This window comes from Poromitra crassiceps (genome assembly GCF_964638095.1).
Source record: "Poromitra crassiceps genome assembly, chromosome: 9".
Taxonomy (NCBI): Eukaryota; Metazoa; Chordata; class Actinopteri; order Beryciformes; family Melamphaidae; genus Poromitra; species Poromitra crassiceps.
This window is the reverse complement of record NC_139630.1, coordinates 28,301,350-28,324,009: the sequence shown is the minus strand read 5'-3', so window position 1 is coordinate 28,324,009 and position 22,660 is coordinate 28,301,350. Positions and strand designations below refer to the sequence as shown.

The following is a 22,660-nucleotide window of genomic DNA, read 5'->3' as shown; positions in this document are numbered from 1 at the left end:
AAAAAATTTTTTTTACAAGAGTAAATAGTTCTCAGAATGTGTAAAATAAATACAATCGAAGCACACTTATTAGGCTACTACTAATAATTATTATAATACTAATAGGCACAATGACAATATTTCTTGTTTAAACTTGAAGAAAAGGCATTCATATAAACACTGGTGTTATATATATTAGCTATTAGTTTTATACAGTAGCATACTGATTCATTAGAAAAGGGTTATTTTACATTACACCAATACTAATTCTGGATCAAAACCACTATAAAGGAAATGTTTGCTTAGTGCTTCTTGGCCAAGAAGCCTTTATCTATCTCATAGACTCATACGCCTCAAAACGTCATGCCTAAAACATGCTATGTTGTGCAGCAAGCCTCTGGCCACTGCAATGTCTCAACCTGGAACCAAACCCCTTAATTGTATCCCTGATGTCCTTGATTTATCCATTACATAACCATTCATTATCAGATAAAAACAACATGGCTTTGAAAAGTAAGGCTTGATCTATTTGTGGGTTCATTCATTGAGAGACACTAGTAATTAGGGGGCTTTTAATGGGTTTTTGTGCTTGGTTCACAGGGTTAGGCTATTTGAGTAATGGAAACTATTAGAATAGTCAAACATTAAGGGGGTGTTTATTAAACAAAGGCATTTTGCATGACTTAGGGTGAATTGACTAGGGTGAATTGATGTAGCGTTAAATTAAGGTTAAGGGATTACCGTTAGTGGTTAGTAGTGACGCCAAAGACATCAAACAATAGTTTATTTACAGGTGGTGGTATTTGAGAAAAGTAGTACAACTTTTTAGAACGGAAAACTCCACAACACCCCCCAACCGACCATAGCGGATGCTCTGACATGTTTTGCTCGGATCGTTGCGGATTTCTCTTCGAAAGCTTTGGTCCTCGCCTCCTCTGCCAGCTTCTTCAAAAACATCAACATTATCAGTCCAACCTGAGGCGAAATGGGGAGAAAATTAGTTAATTGGGACAATAATAAAAGTTTAATATGTTAGGTTTAGCTAACGTTAACACAGGTGCAAGTTTGTGGGTCGTGCGACTCCTGCCCAATTGGCCAATTGAGCCACTCGTTACCTACCAGCGTGTCTGTCTTCGACCCCAATTTCTTCGTTTTAGTTCTCGTTCTAATCATAGATTTTACTTTACTTCTGGGTGCCTTCATCATCTTGTCAAATTTTGCACAATGTCGACAGCAACGGTTTGTTTGCGTTTTTCAATGTAGTCCCGCGTTGACTACTTCCGGCGCATGTTATGAGGTCACGGGTAAATAAATTATTTGAGGGCATTTGTCATTTGGCGCCATCATGTGGCTAATTAAAATTATTGAAGTAAAAAAAAATCTGGAGTGCCATCAGTGTCATCGTGTATAGGTTTGATTCAGTGGTTTGATTACACGCACAAAAATCTACCCGTATTTGTTGTTAAATATATTTCCATACGTTTAAAAAAACAAGTTCAAAACCAAAAGTAAATAACTCCTCCTGTTCTTGTTTTACTCTTCCACATATGCTCCCACCTAGCGGCTCTATCCAACATCGCTCTATCAGGCAACTACACTATCAGACTCCTTCATTAACAGCTCAGGTGTTTGCATTGTGAGGGGAATCATGATGCAGGTTCTGTGGATTGTCCACGAAGAAAGAAGGAAAGGGAGGTAAATAAAATCAGAGAAGAACAGGGGACGTCATATGCTGAGGCTGTTAAAAGGTGGAAAGGGGAAAGAAACGAGGGCAGGGTGATTGTACAAAGGGAGCCGGAAAAGGAAAGAGCAAGTCACAGTAATATCTGTATGGACAAGAAGCGATTCCTGGCATTCATCGCCATGGTGATAAACTGTGCTGCTAGTATGACTGGGAAGACAGAGAGGACTGAAATGGTGGTTGAAGCTGCAAAGAGATTTCTGGATGTGGTTGATGTATCTGGAGCAGAGATAGATAAAATACTGAGAGATGCATTTGTGCAAACTCAGGCGTCTGCATCTGGAAAGTAATTATGAATCTGAGTACTTTGGGTGGATATGGATATGGGGTTATTTTGTTTATTTTAGTTCAATTAAGATCAGTTTAGGTTTAGTTCAGTAGATGGCGGTAATGCAACATTTTGGATGCCAACCGCCGTAAAACCAAACAGAAGAAGAAGAAGAAGACTCCTTCATCAAAGAGCATGGAAGGAAAGAGACGAAACTCCGGCCATTTTTGGAAACAGAATGCGCCTCGCAGTGGTCAGCTGCGGTAGCGCTGGCCCCTATAATCAGCCTCTCTAAACAGTAACTCAACGGGAGAACACTCTAAATTTCGTGGATTCACATCTTTTCTGGGCGTACTGCAAATCTTGATTGAAGTGGTGTAGTGCAGGGATGTAAAACAACAACCATATTGTGGAAACTAAGCAAAATTTTTCTTTTTTTTCTTTTAGTTTTTTCAAGATAAATAGTAAATGCAAAGGACCCGAGGTTAAAACCACGGCAACACACTTCTGACGGAGTGGACGACAGCCGCATTAGCTATTTATCTTGAAAAAACTAAACAAAGAAAACGAAACATTTTGCTTAGTTTCCACAATATGGTTGTTGTTTTACATCCCTGCACTACACCACTTCAGTCAAGATTTGCAGTACGCCCAGAAAAGATGTGAATCCACGAAATTTAGAGTGTTCTCCCGTTGAGTTACTGTTTAGAGAGGCTGATTATAGGGGCCCGCGCTACCGCAGCTGACCACTGCGAGCCTGTGCGAGGTTCTTTTGGCGCTGTCACGCTTCCAAAAATAAAAAATGGCGGAGGCTGCTGGGCGCTGATGTTGCAATGGGGCAATATGGAGCTTTCAGTTCTTTCCATAAAAGTTATTTGCCTTCATTCTGACCCCGGCGTGATTTTCCACTACCGGGTCAACACACAGACACCAATGGCTGCCTCCATGAACACAACCGGCATGATAAATATGCTACAATTTATGAAACTTATCGGACAGCTCAAAGTAAGACTTCTGCTACTTGACGACATAAAGGGCGATATTAGTCCTACCGAAGTAAGGCTGGCTGTTTGCCCCTTTCGGAACTGCTAACATAGCTTACGCTACTACGCAGTCCCTTGTTAGTACACCGCCGATGTAGCCACCACAGGTCGCTCCGTCTGCTAAATTTTTCAAACTACTCGATAAAGTTTCGCAAATGAAATTTCAAATGTAGTTACGGAGCGAAAAGGGTTGTGTGAACCTCGGCGCATGATGTAGAAACAATAGCGCCACTAATAAACATGTTTAATCCCTCACTGAAACCCGGGTCTAATTTCTTCAAAATGAATCAGCTACAAACACTCGTCTTCTTCTGCGCTGCTGTCATGGGTGGTGCGCATTTAGCAACCATAGCGCTCGCTATCACTTCCGGCCCCTGGCGGCCGAAGTGGCACTTTTGTATTTTTTTTTTTTTTTAGTTGAAAAAGTACCATAGGCTGTATGTATGCATGTATGTGTATATATATAAATCAAACACGATAACATTTCTAGAGATAACCTGTAATGATAGTTTTGTATTGGGTTTTTTTTGTATAAAAGGTAACAGTGGTATGTGTTTTGATGCCAAGTGGAGCAGATTCAGCCTGTATTGATTGAGACTGTAATGAGTGAAGAACTGAACGATTAGCAAGTACAACATGTCTGTTTCCATAGCAACAGACACTGTGACCTTCATATGAAGTGAGTGACCTTTCTCTTTTGTGCTTGGGGAATGCCAGCGGTGCTTTCACAGCAGATCTGTTGACTTACAACGCTGGTGATAAGAGGGGCTAAGCCAAGCGGCGCTCAGCTGGGGTCAAAGGAGGAAACCGATTCGAGCAAGGCATTTGAAGGAGACTTTATCACATTCTTTATACTGATGCTTTTGTTCTCAAAAAGCATCTTTAACACTTATCATCAAATCACAATGTCATCTATTATATTCAGCCAATAGATGGGACAAAGCGCCGGATCCTTTAGGTCCTGGTTGAGTCCCGCCTCTCGGTGTGAATGCAGCTCTAGCAGGGCCTCTCAGAGGTATCCGTCAAGTTGTTTTTGCAGTTACAAAAAACTACAAAAGTGCCACTTCGGCCGCCAGGGGCCGGAAGTGATAGCGAGCGCTATGGTTGCTAAATGCGCACCACCCATGACAGCAGCGCAGAAGAAGACGAGTGTTTGTAGCTGATTCATTTTGAAGAAATTAGACCCGGGTTTCAGTGAGGGATTAAACATGTTTATTAGTGGCGCTATTGTTTCTACATCATGCGCCGAGGTTCACACAACCCTTTTCGCTCCGTAAGTACATTTGAAATTTCATTTGCAAAACTTTATCGAGTAGTTTGAAAAATTTAGCAGACGGAGCGACCTGTGGTGGCTACATCGGCGGTGTACTAACAAGGGACTGCGTAGTAGCGTAAGCTATGTTAGCAGTTCCGAAAGGGGCAAGCTGGCTGTGTGAGACAGCCTGGCACACTAAACGTTCGTCTAATTTAGTTACTAAACAGTGTGAGGCAAGGAAGACCTATGATTCCATAGAGATATAACGTTAGTATAATATTGCCATATATGACTCATTATTGGTTGTTTGTAATATTGCTCATGTAAACTTTGGAGCTTATTCTACTGTTGCAGTCATTGGAAGTCACTTGAATGAATGTCAGTTAAATGCCTATAATGCCATATATAACATTTTAAAATTGATAATACTACCTACTACCAATTATGGGTAATGTAACATCATTATCCTGGGATCATGTCTATGTTCCCCGGGTTCTATCATCATCATCATCATCACTTTATTGTCAGACACAAGGTCCAATAAAAAACACACAATACATGTAAAACAAGGTAAACAACACAATAAGAACACTAGCAAAACAACAATACTACAATAAGGCACTGTACCAATGTTTCCAGATGGAAGACAGGTATCTAGTGTCACTGAGATTAGGCTGAGACAGCAACATAATGAGCATATTCTGAGACATATTCAGACGACAGATAAACCTATACATCAGGTTTCTCAACAGGGCATGAAAGGTGCTCACTCCTGCTCCACAAAACATTTCACTAGCGCTACTACACCTTGGCTATGTTCCCCGTTTTTCACTAACCTCTCCCAGCCCCCACGCCAAACCTAACCTAACCTAAAAACGGGGAACATAGGACCCGGGGAACATAGGGATGACCCCATTATCCTCTCTTTCTCACTGATGACTTTAAGTGTGTTTGATTTGACCTCCAGAGGGTCCCGCGGACAGGGTGGGTGTACAGGAAGGTGAAGCAGCCCGAGAGTGTTTCAGACCACATGTACCGCATGGCCATGATGTCTCTGACCATCACAGACCCCACGGTGGACAAGGACAGGTGAGTCTGCTTGGTCATTTATTGAGTTGGGGATTAACACAACTACAATAATCCGATTTCCAAGCAACAGCTACTGTACTTCTGTTACGGATATTTACCAATATACACTGGATCTGATGCAATAATCCATTTGTAGATATAAACCTAGGAGTCATGTTGGAGCAAAGAAGTGGGGTTACCAAGGAAGATGTCTTATCTATTTAGGTGTATAAAGCTCGCCCTGGTTCACGACATGGCAGAGTGCATTGTGGGAGACATCGCACCGGCAGACAATGTCAGCAAAGCAGAGAAACACAGACGAGAGGAGGCAAGTGACTCGCATATAACACACACACACAGCAGTCTGTTGTATTATAGTCTCTCCCCAGACTCAAATATGACGTTGAAGCGCTGCGCTCCAAGAGAGATCTGCAGCATGCAGTAACGTGGAGTATCAGCGTAAGAACTGTCATGGGTCTGCCGTTGAGACTAGCATTATAGTGAGGATGGAACACACACATGAGAGGGGGAAGGTCAGTCGAGTCGTGGTGGTTAGCCTCAACATTAGCCGCGACACGCAACTCTAAATGGATTGGAGAATCCATTTAGAGTTGCGTGTCGCGGCTACCTCAACATAAGACTACGAATGATTCCAATATCTGGACTTTCAACACACGGATACCCCTGATATTCACTGACGCCTCCATTTATATCGACCCTACTTTCCCATACATGTAGCAATCATGCAAAAACAGTACTTGCCATAAAGCCACGGTTGATGTGCGTCAAGACTGGCTGTTTGTTTCCATAAATATTGTGTCGTTTTCAATACCAAGCCTTTTTTGCCGTGCCAGAGCCTGTCATTTCTCTCTGTCAGGACCCCCTCGAAAACCAGATGGTACATCTCAAGGGCTTTTATCCTGCAAATAAATACATTTCTCTCAATTTCTCTCTCTTCGGGTGTGTGTAAATCCTATAGCCACGGCAGAGAGGGCGCTGTTTCCCCGCGGTGAAGCTGAAGCCTTTTTCAATTGGTTTTGAGATACATGTATGGCATGACAAAAATGGCTCGGTATCACTCGTCATCATCTCATGTTGAGGCTATCGAGTTGTGCACTTTCAAGGACTTTTCTCCTTTATCCTCTCCTCTCCTTTCAGGAAGCCATGAGACATCTAACAGGTCTTCTGCAGGACGGACTCAAACAGGAGATTTATGGACTGTGGGAGGTGTGTGTGTCTGTCTAATAGTTACCAGATCTCAGCTGTGTGTGTGTGTGTGTGTGTGTGTGTGTGTGTGTGTGTGTGTGTGTGTGTGTGTGTGTGTGTGTGTGTGTGTGTGTGTGTGTGTGTGTGTGTGTGTGTGTGTGTGTGTGTGTGTGTGTGTGTGTGTGTGTGTGTGTGTGTGTGTGTGTGTGTGTGCCAGAGCAGGTCAGAGGCCATCTAATCTGTGTACTGTATGTAATCTTTAGGAGTATGAGACCCAGAGCAGTGCAGAGGCCAGGCTGGTGAAGCAGTTTGACCTTCTGGAGATGATCCTGCAGGCTCACGAGTACGAACAGCTGGAGGGAACGCCAGGAAGGCTGCAGGAGTTCTTCGACTCCACCGACGGTACGGCTATAGTTTACGATATCCAAATAAGGGCTTCAACGCAGTAAACACTACGTATGTCCACTGTATGTGTAGTCATCAAGCAAAATGTAAACCACAATTAGCGAATCAATAGGTTGGATCCAAGTAAGCTGCCATCACTGTATTTTTTTAAATTGTTATTCCTATTAGGTCGTTTCCACCACCCAGATGTGCTGCAATTCATCAGCTCTCTGAACGAAGAGAGGAGAGATCACATGACCAACGCTGATGCAACAAAGCATTCTGGGAAGTCACAGACCAGACATGACCAGAGCGCAGAGTCTGCAGCAGAGCCACACAGCCCCTCACACACTTCCTGACTGTAAAACACACACACACACACACACCTCCTGTTCTGAGGGAGAGAGATACTGGACAATAACGCTTATGTGCGCAGAACACACACATCACATGACCTAGCATGTTATGGGAGGCTGTGGAGAATTGGGGTTCTCAAACGTTTTTAAGTCAACAACCGCAAAAAAGTCTGTCTCTGTAAATGGGTCGAAGCCTAAATAAATCCCCAGATAATGTTATAATGCTACATTATTACATTAACTAACCAGCCATTATTTGTATAATGGCTCTAATGTATTTTTTATTTTAGTTGATGTCATAACAACATTGTCTAGGAAAGAAGATACGTTATTTTGTTCCACCTGAGTTGTAATGTTATTTTACTATATGGGAAATTATTATATTTTTCAACCCATTGAGAGGGACATTTTATTATACCATCCACCAGTTATTACATTATAAGTTACTTGCAACATGCTTCTCAATTTAGCAACTTACTTGCACAGCTGGAGGCCAAGATGTTTACCAAATCGCTGGTTGTTGGTTCTGTTAATAAGCAAAATGTTCAAATGTATTTCAGAATTGTTACATATCATTTCATAGTACCGAATTTCATTTGCACACAATTCCATTTACTGTATGTCTGGTTGGCATTTCTGTTCAGTTTGACATTTTCTTTTAGTATGTTCAATTTTGTTTCCGGAGCATCCACAATCTTCAATAATGCCACTAAGTCCCAAAGTGTAATAACAGTGATCCTTGAAATGTGTGAATTGGTTTCAAACAATCTTTAATATTGATACATCAGCCATAAATAGTTATTTATAATGCATTTATAAGGTATAGTTGTAATAATACAGGAAAACGATAAAACAATGCTATTTTATTTGAATGCCACAGTTGTCTTTGGGTTTTATGAACGTTTCAGGATTTTAGTAAAAAAAATCTCAAATTCCTGAAGTGTTTTAATGTATTTCTTAAACAGCACAGATCAATTCAGTTTCCACCCAATCAATAAAAAAACAAACTGCTCATGCTTCTCCAGGTCTATCAGTGTTTGAATATTGTGTAAAGTCAACTTCATGGACTGACTGAATTGAAAGTGAAATTAACTCAGGCATGTTTTCAAACTACAGCAAAGAAAAAAGAAAAAACTAAACACAAAAGACAAAATGAGAAAACAGAAATTGAAAATAATTGATTAAATACTGAAAGCAGGTAACTGATGTGGAAGTTTTGCAGTGGCCAGAAAGACCAGGTTTCAAAAGCAAAAAACAAAAGTGCATTCACACAAAAACATCTGATTTTTAATCCTTTCTGGCATCCATCTAAACTGTAAAAAGTAACATTCAATGCAATCTCTCGGCAATAAAAAGTTACATTCTGCACCAAGAAAAGTTAAAAACTTCTGACCTTGTGTGGCTGCAGTCCATCTAAATACTAGCTGTGCATTGGATTTCAGGATCACATACATGAGGCTTGTATTACAAGTATTTTATCATTACATTTATGTCTCAGTTGTTATAGTGTCCAGTACACGACAGCCCTAGTCTGTAAAACAGCTAAATGAAAACATTTACACAGGAACAGAAAATGCTTCATAGACTAAACAAGGAAAATCAGATTCCATGAGATTTCCCCCGTTTAGGAAGCCACAAGAAAATCTAAACTGCACCACAAAGGTGGCATTTACAGAAAAATATCTGCCTATATTTCACTGCATGTGGCATATATATGGTGTTTTCATTGCCATTTGCAGAAGACTGGATTTTGTCCTGTAGTGTGAATGAATTATAGTCTTTGATCAAACCATCAATGTCTGTGTAGATTTAGTGCAGTGAGTATGATCCAGCATTCAAATAACGTATAAATACGACACCTTTCTCTCCTCTCTTTCCCCTACAAACTCCAAATCCCAGCAGCCCTCATTCTAATTGTCAGCAGGAGACACTGGGTATTGAAGTTCAACAATGATTATTTCTTTAAAGACCAAATTCAAAGTAGTATTGATATGACAGAGGCTGGATTTCCACAGGAGCAAAATATTTTTGTGTGTGCCACAGTTCATTTTCTCATATTTCTCCAAACAAGGAGAAACTTACAGTAACAGCATCTGAGTGTTTTCTGTTTAGACCAGGTTTAGACAGCCATGAAACAATCAGATCTGTACAGCAACAAAAGGCAACACTTGATTTCCTGTTTCGGTGTAAAACCAGCCATTTACACAAAACACAAATATCCCCTAAATAAGCCCCATTGCAGGAACTCTGGGTTCATGTCAACTTGGGGTATGTACTCTCTACTTTTTTTCTGTACAGGATTGAGCCTTAGTTGAAAAAGTACCATAGGCTGTATGTATGCATGTATGTATGTGTATATATATACAGTAAATCAAACACGATAACATTTCTAGAGATAACCTGTAATGATAGTTTTGTATTGGGTTTTTTTGTATAAAAGGTAACAGTGGTATGTGTTTTGATGCCAAGTGGAGCAGATTCAGCCTGTATTGATTGAGACTGTAATGAGTAAAGAACTGAACGATTAGCAAGTACAACATGTCTGTTTCCATAGCAACAGACACTGTGACCTTCATATGAAGTGAGTGACCTTTCTCTTTTGTGCTTGGGGAATGCCAGCGGTGCTTTCACAGCAGATCTGTTGACTTACAACGCTGGTGATAAGAGGGGCTAAGCCAAGCGGCGCTCAGCTGGGGTCAAAGGAGGAAACCGATTCGAGCAAGGCATTTGAAGGAGACTTTATCACATTCTTTATACTGACGCTTTTGTTCTCAAAAAGCATCTTTAACACTTATCATCAAATCACAATGTCATCTATTATATTCAGCCAATAGATGGGACAAAGCACCGGGTCCTTTAGGTCCTGGTTGAGTCCCGCCTCTCGGTGTGAATGCAGCTCTAGCAGGGCCTCTCAGAGGTGTCCGTCAAGTTGTTAGTGGGCGTGTCCTGAGAGCTGGCGTTCGCTGTTGAGGAGAGGACTTCCTCAAAGCTTCCTCCAGGTCCCGTCCCCCCCACTTTGGTCTGGTAAGACACACAAACCACAGTGAAAATAAGATGTGCTGTCATCACAGAAACAGTCAAGACTTCATAGTTTCTCCTTTTCCCTGGGTTGTGTTGTCTCAAGCAATGTTTCGCTCTTTCTTTTTCATTGTGCTCTCTTTTGCCACGTGGTTATAACACCACATATGTGGGTGATTCAGTCAGTCTGGAACACTTCCTGAGTTGGCGCAAATTCCCGTGAGCTGGTATATCACAGAGACATCGCTATAGTTACAGGTTAAAATGTCAGAATTTGAAAGGGCAGGAAAACGTCTCCCACAACCCAGGTGGGATTGGGCTGAAAATTTGCATGGCGGTGGGTTATGATGACCAGGGTGGGAATTACACGGAGGCCATGGCCTCCGTTGCCCCTCCCTCTAGCCGGGATGCCCTGACATCCCTAAGGCCACCTTGGCAGCAGTGCCCTGCTACCAGCCTGTTACTGTCAGTTACTTTAAACGCGTCAGTGATCTCGGTTTAATGTAGCTGCCTTATGCAAAGGATGTGTCATTGGCTCATTTTAACACACAGTTCAGAAAAATCGCTCTTCATGATGTCAATAGAGCAATGGCCTTTGTGCCCTGGCATGTGGCCTTGTGCCCTTTTTTTTTGCAATGCCGAAGGGCAGATGGCCTTGCCCCTAAAATGACCCCCACCCCGGTTATGACCCAGGTACAGTCATAGGCATGTTGTGTGTAAACCAACGTGACATCACAGGCTATGCCTGCAGCGTAAGTTTCTTTGTGACTGATAGCACATAGAGGTCACGTGGAGGCTGGGTTTACCCAGGCTAGTGTACTCCTGGAAAACCATCTGGACAGTGGACACCACCATCATTTCCGGCCAAGCAAAAGGCACAGTTGTATTGATTTGTGCCTATTTAACTCGGGCAATGCCGGGTACATTTCTAGTAACTAATTAATACCACTAGGCCACTCTGTAGCCATATGCATCTTTTACTGTGGCTACTACTGTAATACTAAATAATGCAGGATAGCAGCAGGCTCAGGGCTGTGCTACCATGGCTAAGACTGTATCAGTGTGGTGTATCTCCCCTAGCAGGGTCAGTGTGAATATAAATAGCCAGTAGGCAATATGATGGTAGGTCAGAGTGTAAGCCACCAATCAGACTGGACTAATGGTGCTTTGTTCTCTCTGCTCCACTGACCTGTTATGATGTCCAGAGCCAGCAATGTTGTATAAACAATACAATCTACCCAGTGTCTCCCTCTATGGGTCATTTTGAGTCCTCATCCATTTACTCAAAGTTGCAGTCAACTCTATGGTGTCAATACAGGTATTCATAAAGTTAATGCTGGTTGAACTTGTTCAGTTCTTGGCTATGTGTGCATGCTTTTCTCAAAACATTGAGAGGAAAAAGGAATTAATGTTGTAACTAAAATTATACTGTATACTAATATAATGGATGACACTTACTGTATTGGACACACACACACACACACACACACACACACACACACACACACACACACACACACACACTACCTTGATAGTGGTCACTGTTTCCTCAACCTTCTCCTCAAAAGACTTAAAGCTGGGAGAGTTTCTAGAAAGAAAGAAAGAAATGGTGGAAAGAGAATGAAGGGAGAGAGGGAGGAGAAATAATTGAACAAATTAGTAAAACAAATAAAAAGGGATTGATTTTGGTGAAATCTGTAAATAAAGATAGATTATCCACACATCAATGAGAAAATTGTTGCCGAAAGTAGACTTTTTGGAGGTGCTGCACATTAAATGTGTTTAAAGGTAGGCTACATTATGGTTTACTATTACATTTTAGGCCTATTGGATGTGCAAATTCCACTTGTGACTTTGTTGAAATCTCAATGCAAAAAATGACAAAACACTTTGTGGAGTGAAGAAAATATCAATACAGCCCAAAAAACAGACATATTTTCAAAGGCCCACATCTGAAAATAGTGGATCATATAATGCATCTAAAAACTCTCAAATACCAAAAAGGTAGGAGCCTAAATTAGGGGTAGGGGGGTACATCCCTGTCCCCTGACTGGACACCTAAAAAGGAGATCAAAACATAGACATTACGTCTCAGAAGTAGTTTTAGAATGTAAATATTAGAAACAAATTAGATAAATATTTATTTTATTAGGGAGGGGGGGGGGGTTCCTCTCAGATTTTTGGGGGGGGGATCCTAATAAATCTTTTCTTAAGAAAAAAAAAATCTAATATTTAAATTCTAAACCTACTTTTGAGAAGTAATGTCTATCCTTTGATGTCCTTTTTAGGTGTCCAGTCAGGGCCAGGGATGTTTTTCTTTCCCCACAATAGTGATTGGTCTTTTCCCTTAGCAGTAGGCCTAGTTGCTATGTCTTTTCTATTTGGCTATTTTCTGTCCTGATAGGACCCTAGTTTAGGCTCCTGCCTTTTTTGGTCTCTGAGGCAGTTTTTTGATATGATCCACTCTATTTTCAGATGTTGGCCTTTGAAACACAATTTCAGTTTTTTTTTTTTTCTACATCACTGATGACATCATCAGTGATGTCAATGTCACAATGCCTCTGAACAAACATTGCCCACATGCTCCGTTTTATAATAGGATAATATTTATCATTAGAAAATATGTTTGCATTGTGGCTACGAGTGTGTGACTTCCTTTCTTCACACTTGTCTCCCCACACCGTGGGCGGCACCCTCTCCACTACCGGTGTGCGTTCTTCCTCTCTCTCAATAAAACATCTCTGCAATGATGATGTGTGAAAACCCTGCAGTGTTTTGTGCCGTGTTGAAAGTGAGTGCGTTTACATGTATTGCATTCTGAATTCTGTGTTAATGACACAAAAAAAGACATCTCAACAAGATTTGAAAAAGCACAGAAAAGCAAGGAAGCACAGGTACATGGACACAGACATATCTCAATCACTCATTACAGACACACACACACACACACACACACACACACAGGTTACCTCATGGTGGGCATGCTCATGGAGTGTCGGATATTGTAGCTGTCCATAGAGAGCGTGGTGAGAGAGGAGTTAATGATTAGCACAGGTTACAAACATGCCACAGACAGACGGCACACACAAAGCAACAAGGAAAGCATTGTTTGTTTTTACTTCTGTCCTTTTGATTTTGTTACATATCCAGAAGACAAACTGATAGAGGCGGGCATGGAGAGAGGGGACTAAACGTGAAACTCTGATCATACATAACTGAAAAACTAAATCTCTCCCTGTATCAGCTCAGCTTTAGGATTGTGATCGAACCATGTTTTTTTTTCTGATCACAAACAACTACAGCGACAACAGATCTATGAAGCTAGAGCACGCTGCGTTTCTCACAGGATTCTTTGACATTATCTTTGTGTTGGTATAAGACCTAGTGCAAAACTAAGACCTGACTTGGGTACTGCAGGCCAATATGGCTGCAGTATTGGAATCAGCTGCATTCCATACTGTACCATCCAGTTAGAGCTATCAGATGATCTGACAGCTGACCGGAGCTCTGTTGAGTTAGACTTCCTGCATGCTAGGACTGGACAGATTTAAAGAAACAGACATTCTAACAGACAGTGTTCACAAAAGAGTGACTACATTTGCAGCCAAACCCGTTTGGTACTCCTGTCACTTCTGGCCATTTACACCTGGCACTAACATGCGTTTTCTGTGATCAGATTGCAATGGGATAGTGCTTGACCACTTGAAAGTACAGCCCCCAAGACACATTGAGGACGGATTGCGATCTGATCGGTCAAACCACCTCCGGAGGTGGTCAGGTACACACTGTGACCACATTGAACACAAGTGTGAATGCAATGTGTCCTCTCAATCCACATACAACAACAGTCACTGTTGTTTTTCCTCCTGCTCTACGCTATGGAGCTTGCCTGACCGGATCGCAATCGGATCTCAATGTGGACACTGGAGACATATTTAATACCAGCCATAAATGAAATCAGGTTAATGTGGTCAAGCACTATCTGATTGCAATCTGATCACAGAAAACACATGTTAGTGCCAGGTGTAAATGGCCTATATCATAGATGAAGAGCCTGTTTCTATGGAAGCTATGGGTTTTGGAGTGTAACAGCACTCTGCTTGTGTTGGAAGGTTTGCAGTATGTACGTAACCCATGCATTTGAGGTGGAACTTGGCTGAAATTCAATGTGAAATGCAATATTCTGACTGGGTTCTCCACAGTAGCACAGCAATAATCGTTATAGTCTGCTTTCCTATTGCACCTTCCAGTCTAACTGCCGCCTAAACACTCCACATGCAGGAGGAGTAAGTGATTTATCACAGTCATCTAGATGATTCTTACCCTATGGAGTTGGACCTTAGGGAGCAGCATGGAGGAGATGGAAAACATTAAGAAAATAAGCTTAGGCCTAGACAGCTTCACAGTCACACCCTTAAGGCAATGTTTCACTTTGGTAGAACATTTAAATTTTTAATGCTAATTTTTTTTACATGAATCCTATTATGTGATAGAAGAGTAACATCTTTGACTGCAATTTCAATTTGGAGCCTGGAAGCAAATGTACAATATCACTATGGACACACTGTTCCTTAACTCACATGGATGCACACGTACACGTGCATGCATACTAACAAAATGAAAATGTTCTACTAAAGTAAAACATTGCAAAAGTGCAAAAGACCAAAAACACAATCCTGTTCACGCACTCAAAAACCCAAACCAATTTACCAACTGCTTGTTATGCTCCAGAGCTGAGAATAAAGGGTTAGTTGTTAGTTGAAAGAGAGCAAAACAGAGAATTCACAGTGGATGCAGAGACTTCTATCCAAAGGCTAGATTTAGAAAATTGGATTTTCCCACACTATGGAAACTAGATATTTTCATGGCTGATTTGATGTGGGAAAAATAGTCGCAAAGTCAGCTTTTCTGGTCATGTGTCAGTTGGGTCCTATGGTATGTTGCATAATAGGAAGCTCAGTACGGCTGAATCAGTGAGTTTAATAATATGTGCAGAGCACTGGAGATAGCTCATAAGGTGCTACAGGATAACTTGTGCACAGCACTGGGGATAGCTCATAAGGTGCTACAGGATAACCTGTGCATAGCCTATCATGTATATTTTACATTATATATATATTTGTTTGGCTTTCATATAATGAGGATCATAGCTTGTTTGGTAAACATCATATTGCATTGTGCCACCACAAAAACAATATGCTAGACTATTAACAATATATTGATGCACTATATGTTAACATGCTCAGTGATACAACCATGAATACAATACATGACTTTCCATATTTTTTCAATCAAAGATGTGACCCGTTAGCACTCTTTGGGAATTACACTTACAAAATAAAATCATTTTGGGGATGGTGTGAAATATTTAAATGGCTTGAGGTTTTACATACTAGATATGCAAGAGCAAACTTTGACATGCACCATATCCACACACAGCAGGAAAAAACAAACATGCACGTGTGAATACAGCACACAAACTTGTGCATGCATGCACACACACACACACACACACACACACACACACACACACACACACACACACGAACATACCTCCGAGGGTACAGTAACTCTAGACCAAACATGCTGGAATATATGAAAAATAATGCATTGTTTCTCTTCTGTTATCCATTATTCCAAAAACATAATATCATGTAGCAAGAACGCACATAAGGTTCCATAGGCCCACATTCTCTCTCTCCCTCTGTCATCTCTCGATCAGGAACGGTGGCAAACTGAGTGTCTCTCTCTCTCTCACACACACACACACACACACACACACAAATGCTCTTTGTTCTTGTCACACACAGAACACCACAAACAGACACACACTTTCTCTGCTCACGCAAACAAGAGACACAGAGATACAAACACTCTCTATGCTCTGTCTCAAACAGTCCAAATGAGAGCGAGAGAGAGAGAGACTCTCCTAGCCTTCATCCAGACCTCTTGCCCCAGAGAAAGCAGCTTACTGTGGGCTTACATCATCCCGACCTCCCCTTACCTGACTCGAGCAACAGTCAAAACTCGACATGTGAGACAGAGATGACGAGAGAGACACAGAGTAACCTGTGTAATTAGTGTATGTGGGGGGGAGGTGGGAGCAAGATAGTGTGTGTGTGTGTGTGTGTGTGTGTGCTAGGGTTGTCAAAACTATCGATAGTATTGATAAAACTCAATAATAAAAGAAAAATGATACAATACTCATTTGTAACAGGTATCGATAGTATCGATATGTATCAATACTAAACATTTGAAACGGATACATTACTAATTTGCAACAGTATCAATATCAGCAGTACTTTCTCTTAACACGTTCACTGCCAATGACGTGTTAATACGTAAAAAAAAATCCAACGGTTGACTGCCAATGACGTGTTAACACATTCACTGCCAACAACGTATGAACACGTTTTCAGAATCCAGCTGTTCCCTGCCAACAACGTGTTTACACGTTTTTGGCATCGATTTTTTTTTTTTGACGGTGGGTTGTGCATCTAAGCCTTTTACATCTCTTATATAATTATTGGAGCCACCGAACGTTTACAACCCATTCCACCGACCCACTAAGTGGCAACAGTGCTCTCCTGGCTAGAGAAAGGAAAGCATTTTTTTAACTTGTCAAGCCATTCTCAGCCCAGCCATTCTCCTTTTCGCGCTGATTGCTGGCGATGCGGGATTGCAAATTTACATAATAGATTCAGCCGATCTACTATGATCGGGTGATAGATTACAGGTGGAGGAACACACTTTGAAACACGCAGCATAAATATGACCAGAATCGCAAAAGCTTCTCTCAACCAAAACTCCAAACGAGCGAGTCCATCCCGACTTCCTCAAACAGCGGCCCAGACATGCAGGCACAGGAGAGCAGCAAAGCACTGACTGGTGACAAGCTTGTCCGCCCACGGAGGGCGGAGTTGAAGCAACTCGAGAGGGAGGGAGAGAGAGAGAGAGAGAGAGAGAGAGAGAGAGAGAGAGGGAGGGAGAGCGAGAGGGAGGGAGAGAGAGAGAGAGAGCGAGAGGGGGAGGGAGAGAGAGAGAGAGAGAGCCAAAAATGAATGGTTAAAGTGACCGTTCCATCCAATTTCACAAAAAGCCGTTTATCTCTGAATATTCTTTTTCACGCTAAAACCATGCTGTATTCAACTGCTAATGCTTACATAACTACTAACTCTACAAACTAACTCTTTTAGACAGAGAAAGTACACATTCTATTAGTACTTTTGAGATATTGTATGTTCACAAACTCCAAGCTGAAACGAATCCTCGGCTCTTATAAAATGAGCCATAATCCTCAAAAAACGGCTTGGCAGAAGCTACCTACAGCAAAAAAAAACGTCTGGCAGTCAATGTGTTAATACGTCAAAAAAATGAATTTTTTTTTTTGACGGTGGGATGTGCATCTAACCCTTTTACATCTCTTATATAAATATTGGAGCCACCGAACGTGTACAACCCATTCCACCGACCCACTAAGTGGCGACAGTGCTCTCCCAGACTAGAAAAAGCAGAGCCAAAACTGCAGGGGAACGCGCGATGAAACCATTCTCATACTGTAGAATGGATTGGCGAAAACGCTTTCGCTGTCACGCTGATTGCTGGCGGTGAGGGATTGCAAATTTGCATAATAGATTACGGGTGGAACACACTTTGAAACACGCAGCATAAATAAGACCAGAATCGCAAAAGCTTCATCAAAGCTCTCAACCGAAACTCCAAGAAACGAGCGAGCCCATCCAGACTTGCCGAGCGGCCGCCAGCAGACAGGAGCAGCAGCAAAGCAGTGAGCCTGGTGACGCGAGGTTACAGCAGCAACAGAAATGAGCTTGTGACACGCCCGCTGCAGCCAAGAAGAACACACACGGAGGGAGGAGTTTGAAGGAGAGGGGTGTTTCCTGCTGTTATGGAGGAAATTACTGTTCAAAACTATTGTTTAGATGTCTGACGTCTTACTGATGTCAAAAATGAATGGTTAAAGTGACTGTTCTATCGAATTTCACAAAAAGCCATTTATCTCAGAATAAATTTTCAGACGCTGAAACCATGCTGTATTCAAGTGCTAATGCCTACATAACTACTAACTCTACAAACTAACTCTTTTAGACAGAGAAAGCACACATTCTATTAGTTCTTTTTAGATATTTTGTGTTCACAAAATCTTAGCAGAAAAGAATCCTCAGGTCTTGAAAGATGAGCCAAAATCCTCAAAAAACCCCTCTGGCAGAAGCTACCTACAGTAAAAAAAAAAAACAGCTGGCAGTGAATGTGTTAATGAAAAATAAAACATTTGAAGTAGAAATTCTAGTATCGTGACATCCCTAGTGTGTGCGACTAAAAATGTGTGTGTGTGTGTGTGTGTGTGTGTGTGTGTGTGTGTGTGTGTGTGTCTGTGTGAGAAAGAGAGACGTGGGAGGGGTTTGTCTGGAAAGTCAGGCCTGACAGACTTTGGGCGAGTGTGGAAATGCATTAGTGGTGGCAGCCCTGTGGGACGGGTCATGTGACTGCAAATGGCTTTATGATGGACGTTTGGCACCCTTCCAAGCTCACCTGGCGTTCTCAGAGACACTGAGTCAAGCCACAGAGAGACAGAGGACGATGCAGACAGACACTCACAAAGCACAAGTGAAAATATGATTGATGAAGATGAAATGAGCTTGAAGTGATATTTAAATTTGGTTGAGCATTTTCACCTTATGAGCACACACACTCCTCTAGAGAAGGTCAGGAGCGGCCTTATGAGCACACACACACACTCCTCTAGAGAAGGTCAGGAGCAGTCCATCTCCAACATTAGCTGCCGTGGAAATGTACTGTTACCAGGCTTTTCTCCTGTCTCGGTTATTGCAACCAAATGTAGTAGGTGATTGTATATCTATTCGCATGACTTCATATCAATATTGGCGAGGTCATTTTGTTGACATTGGTATTAGCATCGCCTGTTGTAGTTTTGCCACTAGTTTTGCGACGCCGTCGGTGTGTGAATGGGTGAATGTGAGGTATTCATGTAAAAGTGCTTTGGGTAGTCGATAGACTATATAAAATGCGCTCTATAAATACAGTCCATTTACCACGGAAGACATCACGGGGGAAATGTGCATAATAAATGGGAAGTAGCCTAATGTTCAGCTTTACAATCAATGAATGTTTGTAGTTTAAGATCAATGAGATCACAAACAAGCGTGCTCTCTGTTCATTATGGGGAATCTACTTCTATTCTTTGTAATCCGGTGAAACCTTTTTTAAATCTTGGCCTTTATAGGTTGATTTCAAGCGCTGGCTTTTCAAATGTTCAAACAACATGTCACAGGATTGCAAAGGATGAAATGAAACCAATATTTTCTTTCTTTCTCTAAATAAATTCCTTCTCTAAATTAGACTCAGTACTCAGTAAATCCTCATTTGACCATCTCAGCTGCAGCGCCACAAAAGTGACATTACTCTCACGCCATGTCAGCTATATATGTAAATATGACAGCTAGTAGCTCCTGTGGAGGTGTGTCTGTGCTGATAGATGAACATGTTCTACAAAGTGAGGTAATCCCTTTAAGCCTGCAGTGAGTGACAGCGATTTTACAACATGTGACATCATACCTCATGTCATGTGACATCATACCTCATGTCTCCGAACTTCCTGGTGATGGCGGTGCCCAGGGTGCTAAAGGCTGCGGTGGTTTTCTGTCCTGCGGTGGACAGCGTCTCTGATGTCTTCTTATAGCTGACACGCGCACGCACAGACACACACACAGACACACACACACACACACACACACACACACACACACACACACACACACAAGGAGAAGGTGCTGTCAGAATATGTATATGTAATAGCCACTTAACCAATCGGTTAAGTGCCGAGTCCATTTGGTCTCTAAGCCAATGATTTTTCAACCTGATCACTCTACCCTCTTAGCCAATCAGACATCAGCATTAGCTGATCTCTGTGCCCTGTGGTCACACTGGCTCATTGTGTGTGTGTGTGTGTGTGTGTGTGTGTGTGTGTAACCTGATCGCCAAGTTAAGGTGTAACTGGATAACCAGGGAGGCCTCTAGAGACGATCCCCTTGCTACTCTGCTACTCTCTTTCCCTTTCTCTCTCTCCCTCTCTCCCTCTCTCCCTATCTCTCTACCTCCCTCTCTCTGGGTAAGAGCACAGAACTGACCATCCAATCAATAAATTAGCTTTTGTTTCCTATATCAAGTCGACAAACAGATCCTATCTGGGTTTCAAGGAACATTACAGCAGTATTTCACTGTTAGATGCCGTGCGCACATTTAAAAGGTGACTTCTTCTACACCCGAATAATGATGTGTTTTTTTGTTTTTTGTTTGTTGGTTTTTAGATTATTATCTGACTGCACCGTGACCGCACACAGGTGAAGCAACATGAGACGGAAGGAGGTTATGGCATGTAACCACACCCGTCAGTAGGACTTGAACTCTGACCTCACAACATTGCAAGCACTTGCCATCCGCCCCAGCCCAGTGAGCCACCGAAGCCTGTTTTTTTGTGTAGATTTATTTATAGATTTTTTTTTTTTTGGCTTCATGATTGTATGAGTCCAAAACAATTATTGCATTTATTTTTCTTTCATAGCTTTATTTTATTAACATTTAGAACTATTGAGTAATTTAAAAGTTTTGAGTTTTATGTGAATCTTCTTTTACAAATTAGTTAATAGCTTTTGAATTAATCAGTAAAGGCTATTTGCAAGATACACCGTTCAGTTTTGTTTGCAAATGAACTTGCCTCTCACATTAAAGTGTTCTCTAGGCTCACTGACAGACACTCGAGATTATCTTGAGTATCATTTGTATCAAGTGAGGTTCAAACACAAAGAGTGAAAAGGATGTGTACCGGTACACCTGATTGTGTGTTCAGGACACTAACAGCCCTGTTGGCTGCTTTATGTGTTTTTAATCTGGTTTAGCACGTCTGTTACAGTGTGCACTGCAAAGATAACAAATCTCACACACACACACACACACACACACACACACACACACACACACACACACACACACACACACACACACACACACACACACACACACACACACACACACACACACACACACACACACACACACACACACACACACACACACAGCTGCTGGGTGCAGAGGGTTATGTCTTTGTAATTGGGTTTGTGATATCTGTGATACTTGTTTTGAAGTACTGTATGGTTTTATTCTGCGTCGGCTATGAAGATCTTAACCTCTCTCTCTGTCTCCCTAGATGTATCTCTTATTATGGTTCGAGGCTGTTTGTGTGTGTGTGTGTGTGTGTGTGTGTGTGAGAGTGAGAGTGAGAGTGAGAGTGAGTGAGTGAGTGAGTGAGTGAGTGAGAGAGAGAGAGAGAGAGAGCATGTATGCATGCATACACTCTTATAAAGGCCATCTCTGTTGACAGCAATCAAAGACAAAAGCCATACTGTCAGGTGGTGCTGCTGATATTTATTTACCACACACACACACACACACACACACACACAGTCACATACACCTTCTCTCCGTCTGTCTCTCTCTCTCTCTCAGAGCTGAACTTACGCGGTGGAGGTCTGCATGTCTTGCCAGCCTCTGGAGAAGTTGCTCTTCAGCTCGCTCAGTGGAGAGATGCCCAGTTTCTGTTTGAGGTCCGAGTGCTGCTTCTCTTTAGAGGCCAGAACCTGCCTCAATGTGCTGATCTCCTCCTCCAGCTGGAGAGACATGGAGAGACAGACAGAGACTCTACTATCAACACTTCCTATTTCTTTACAATATGGCTAGATTTCATACATTATCTTGTACCAGTGATAAGTCTTCTATCACCAATCTGGATGACTAAACCAATGGGTAAAGTTATTAGTATTAACATTATGTGATGAGTGTAGCATGTAATGCAAGGACAATATTTGTGACACAGATTATATAAATTAATCATGTTAAATTGGCGATATAATAACTGTAACCGATCAAATATAGCATATTTATAGCACTACCATGACACTCATAACCTTGCCAGTTGCCATATCATGTAGTGAAGGTCTGTAAGGTGAAGTTTGTCATTAACATTGCAGAGACTTTGGCAACATGGATGCCACCCTGGGGCCAGATGTATTTGAGCTGTTAGCTCCGCCAACAGAGTTGGCCTGGAGGTCATGTCTTTTCACCCCCGTTTGTCTGTCTGTTTGTTGGCAGGATCTCTCCAAATGTTATGAATGGATTTGCACTAAAGTAAACTTTGTAGAAACGTAGGTCATGAGCCAACTTAGAACTGATTACATGTCCATGCCCATGGGCCAAAAGGGGGCGTGGCAAATTAATGGGTGTGGTCAATCACAAAAAGATGGCTAACTT

General features: G+C 41.8%; 2 protein-coding genes across 5 annotated transcripts in view; one reads left to right on the top strand and one right to left on the bottom strand.

Moving 5' to 3' along the window:
- Window positions 1-2,921: 2,921 nt before the first annotated feature.
- Window positions 2,922-7,996, top strand: hddc2 (HD domain containing 2; the record flags this gene model as incomplete). The annotated part of the gene is made up of 6 exons (XM_083642611.1): window positions 2,922-2,993; window positions 5,254-5,375; window positions 5,580-5,686; window positions 6,517-6,581; window positions 6,824-6,962; window positions 7,134-7,996. The coding sequence occupies 6 exons, from the start codon at window positions 2,922-2,924 to the stop codon at window positions 7,301-7,303; spliced, it is 675 nt and encodes a 224-aa protein (XP_083498737.1). The 3' UTR covers window positions 7,304-7,996.
- Window positions 7,997-9,745: 1,749 nt separating this feature from the next.
- Window positions 9,746-22,660, bottom strand: part of tpd52l1 (tpd52 like 1) — a 24,079-nt gene continuing 11,164 nt past the window's right edge. For 3 of the 4 annotated variants that reach the window (XM_083642610.1, XM_083642609.1, XM_083642607.1), the window contains 5 exons: window positions 21,872-22,020; window positions 19,935-20,036; window positions 13,288-13,326; window positions 11,846-11,906; window positions 9,746-10,321 (listed from right to left, as the gene is read on the bottom strand). In XM_083642610.1, coding sequence (XP_083498736.1) covers window positions 10,199-10,321; window positions 11,846-11,906; window positions 13,288-13,326; window positions 19,935-20,036; window positions 21,872-22,020 — 474 coding nt within the window. In that variant the 3' untranslated portion in view covers window positions 9,746-10,198. The remainder of the gene's footprint in view (window positions 10,322-11,845; window positions 11,907-13,287; window positions 13,327-19,934; window positions 20,037-21,871; window positions 22,021-22,660) is intronic. The other variant, XM_083642608.1, reaches the window with a different exon arrangement.